At 43.4% G+C, this 3,733-nt stretch overlaps 1 protein-coding gene across 1 annotated transcript in view; it reads right to left on the bottom strand.

Moving 5' to 3' along the window:
• Positions 1-629: 629 nt before the first annotated feature.
• Positions 630-3,733, bottom strand: part of LOC115480951 (unconventional myosin-If-like) — a 111,219-nt gene continuing 108,115 nt past the window's right edge. The window contains exon 13 of the mRNA XM_030219935.1: positions 630-689. Coding sequence (XP_030075795.1) covers positions 630-689 — 60 coding nt within the window. The remainder of the gene's footprint in view (positions 690-3,733) is intronic.

Below are 3,733 nucleotides of genomic sequence, written 5' to 3'. Positions count from 1 at the left end.
CAATTATATGATCAGACAAGCGAAAACTACTTACTACTCAAAATTCATAGGTGAAATGACAACTAATCCAAGAAAATTACTTACACTAGTTAATAACCTACTGAACACCCAGCCTGTAACCATTACCAATGAACCACCCACACCATCAGCTGATCAATTGGCAAATTATTTTGAGTTGAAAATAACCAAAATAAGACAGGAATTGGAAAGCTTTAACATCAATGCAGCATTTCCTCAGTCTGTACGGTCAATCATCTTCATGTTCAGTAGCTGACAGAATCTTGTCAACATTCCATCCACTCACGGCAGACTCAGTCAAACACTTCCTACAAAAATATGCTTCAACACAATGTTTACTCGATACATGCCCTAGTTACCTCCTAAAATCTACTCCCAATTCATATGTTATTTACATTCAAACCTCACTTTAAAGCTATCTCAGGGATCATTCCCTTCTCAAATGGTTGCATTATTCTTACTCCTACCCCGAAGAACCCTCAGATAAGTAGAAGAGTAGTATCCAACTATAGACCGGTGGCCTCCATCCCTCTGTTAGTAAAAGTGATGGAGGGTTTGGTTGCTCACCAGCTAATGGGCTATCTTCAGGATCCCTCCATTCTACACAGCTCTTAATCTGGTTTTAGACTTTCATACAGCACTGAAACAGTTCTCACCACTTTTCTAGCCAACTTCAGAAAGGAATTAAGTATAAGCAATAAATTTATAATCCTCCAATTTGATATGTTTAGCGCCTTCATCAATGTTGATCATAAGATTCTACTAAATCTTCTAGACCATTACGGTAAATGTGGAGTTGTTCTAAAATGGTTTTCAGGTTTCTTAAAATCTAGGTCCTATCAAGTAAAACAGTCAGGCATAATCTCCTCACCATGGTCCTCTTGCTGTGGTGTGCCACAGGGCTTCCACTATCGCCTATTTTATTCAATGTTATGATGGCTCCCCCTAGGCAATCTACTAGAAACTCACGGAATTTTCACATACATGTATGCCGATGATATTACATACTAAAGATATCAAAGGGAACTGGTTCCATCCGATAACTATACTTATAATTACAGAACACAGTTATCAATGTGTAAGCAAGAGTCCTTCCAGACCAAGGAGGAAAACGCCTCAAGAACAAACTCCTCCCACTAATGTAAATGGGATAGGGGCTACAAATTCATCATAGGCGCTCCAAAAACCTCCTTATTTTCTAAATAATTTTTGAAAATTTTTTTTTCTAATACTAAACAATAAACTGCTCTGCCCAGTAAGCTATGAAGTTTTACTTAACTTAGGCAGGCTACAAACTTTAGTCGAACTGTAGTCGAATCACGGTCTGGGAGGAGAAAGTGGTGGGGGCGGAGCATGTGTCCTCCTTTTGGGGGGACAAAATATGGTAACCCTAGGTGGGGAGGCCTTACTGCCCCATTGAGGTGATGATAAAGGCTCTCGCGGTAACCCAGCGGTAACCAGGTAGCACACAGTGATGCCTGATTACTGCCGGGTTACCGCCATGCAAGCCACTTTCAGGTGTTTTCTTTTTCCCCCGGAAATGGGGCGCACTCAGGATGGAACTACCAGGCACATGGGCGTAGACTGGGGGGGGGGGCGAGGGGGGCAGTGCCCCCACAAACGACCAAGACGACGAAGAGTTCTTTCCTGCAGTGGCGAATGGGCGGGTGGGAAAGCAGCAAGCAAGCAGCCACGCTGAACTCCGTCCTTCGCTTCCTGAATCCTGCCCTCTCAGCGTCCCGCCCGCCCCAAAGGAATGACATCAGAGGAAGGCGGGATGCAGAGAGAGGGCAGGATTCAGGAAGTGAAGGACGGAGTTCAGCGTGGCTGCTTGCTTGCTGCTTTCCCACCCGCCCGTTCGCCTCTGCAGCTTCGGGGGTGGAGTGAGACAGGAGATAGGCGTCCACTGTAACAGAAGTAAGGAAGCCATTTCCACGCCCCCATGCAGCCGTCACTGTTCACAAGCACAGCATGCAAACCTGTGTGAGCTGCTGCTGTTGCATCCAAGTTGTCGTTTGTGAGATGCTTTGAAGGGGGAGGGAGACGCTGGATAGAGTGGGAGGGGAAGAGAAGGGGATGGAAAGAAACAGGACGGGCAGCTCTTTTTCCCTTCCTTCTTCCTTCCTCCATATTAGCATATTCATTTGCATATATATATATATATATATATATATATATATATATATATATATATATATGCAAATGAATATGCTAATATGCTCCACCCCATTTTGCCCCCCCAAATGAAACAGTCAAACTGCGCCCATGCACCAGCGACTGCGTTGGGCTGGCGGTAGTCCTGATTTAGCGTTGGTAAGCCCATGTTGGGCTTACTGACACTTTGTAAAAGACCCCTAAGTGTATTACGGTATATCTCCATCCTACATGAATAATCTCATCAATTTACCACTGTGCAATGCTTCCTCAACATCAAAAGATTATCTAATACTACACTTCCCAAGATGTAAGAATTTAATCTACAAATCCATTCATTCTGCTAATTTTTCATATCATAGCACCAAAACCTAGAATTCTCTTCCCAAACAGCTCAGATGTACAAATGACTACATGCTATTTTGTAGCCTACTCACCTATTCAGCTCAACTTTCAATAAAGTAAAGAACTAATCTTAAATAAATGAATAATCCTTTTAACACATTATTTCTTTTAATTACATACTCCGATCCTCAGCTACTGTGTCCTTGATTTGTTTGTATTCAAATCAATTGTTCACATGCACTATATTACATAACTCAGTTTTAAATACTGACTACTTCAGGTTCCTAATTTACACAAATTTTTACTATTGAGTTTATATATTAGGATTCTCAGTCCTAAATGTTTAATGTATTCATGAATGTTATTATTCCCTTTGACTGTATTTTCTCAATTTCATGTTTGTTATGCAAGCCACAATGAACTCGAGATAATGTGGGGTAAAAATGTCAAAATAAATAAATAAATAAAATAAAATAAAGGCGAGGCTATTAGGGTTGCCAACTTTTTGACAGTGAAAAACCCAACATCTGCCCTATTTCATGCCTTCCTTTGCTCCGCCCATGCCCCTCTCTTGTCCCGCCCCCAGTCCCACCCCAAGTCTCTTGCAATACCTATTGTTGCAGCCTTCCCCCACTCCTATAATCAACTGTCTCAGTGTCTCTTTTATGCATTTCTCTTTTCTGTCTTTGTAGGGTCTCCTGTTCATTAACATTTTTCTCTCTCCATATCCACCATCCATCTCCCTTCTGTATCCCTTAGCCATTCTTTCAGCATCTCCTCTCTATGACTGCCTTTTTCACCCCCCCCCCCCATTATCTGCTTTCTGTGTCCCTATCTTCCCCCATGTTTATCATCTGCCCTTCAGAGCCCCTGTCCTCCCCGTTTCCAGTATTTTCACCATCACCCTATCCTCCCTTTTCCAGTACTTCCCTTCTATGTCCCTGTCCCTATACTACCTCCAGGCCCAGCATCTCTTTTCTGTGTCCCTGCCTAACTACTTCCCTCTCTTCCCTTCCTCCCATACAACCCACTCTGGGGCCAGCATCTCTCCATGTCTCTCCACTGTCCCTCTCCTCATGGTCTGCTGGCATCTCTCCCTCCCTACCTAGGTCCTGTGTCTCTCCTCCCAAACCCCCTAAAACTGGTCTTTCTCTCTACCTCTCCTGTCCCCCACTCCTGGATCTCGTATCTCTCCCTCCCCCTCCTCAATCTGGTT

This window comes from Microcaecilia unicolor, chromosome 11 (genome assembly GCF_901765095.1).
Source record: "Microcaecilia unicolor chromosome 11, aMicUni1.1, whole genome shotgun sequence".
Lineage (NCBI taxonomy): Eukaryota > Metazoa > Chordata > Amphibia > Gymnophiona > Siphonopidae > Microcaecilia > Microcaecilia unicolor.
Note: the sequence above shows the minus strand (reverse complement) of the source record. Positions and strands in the feature narration are given on the sequence as shown.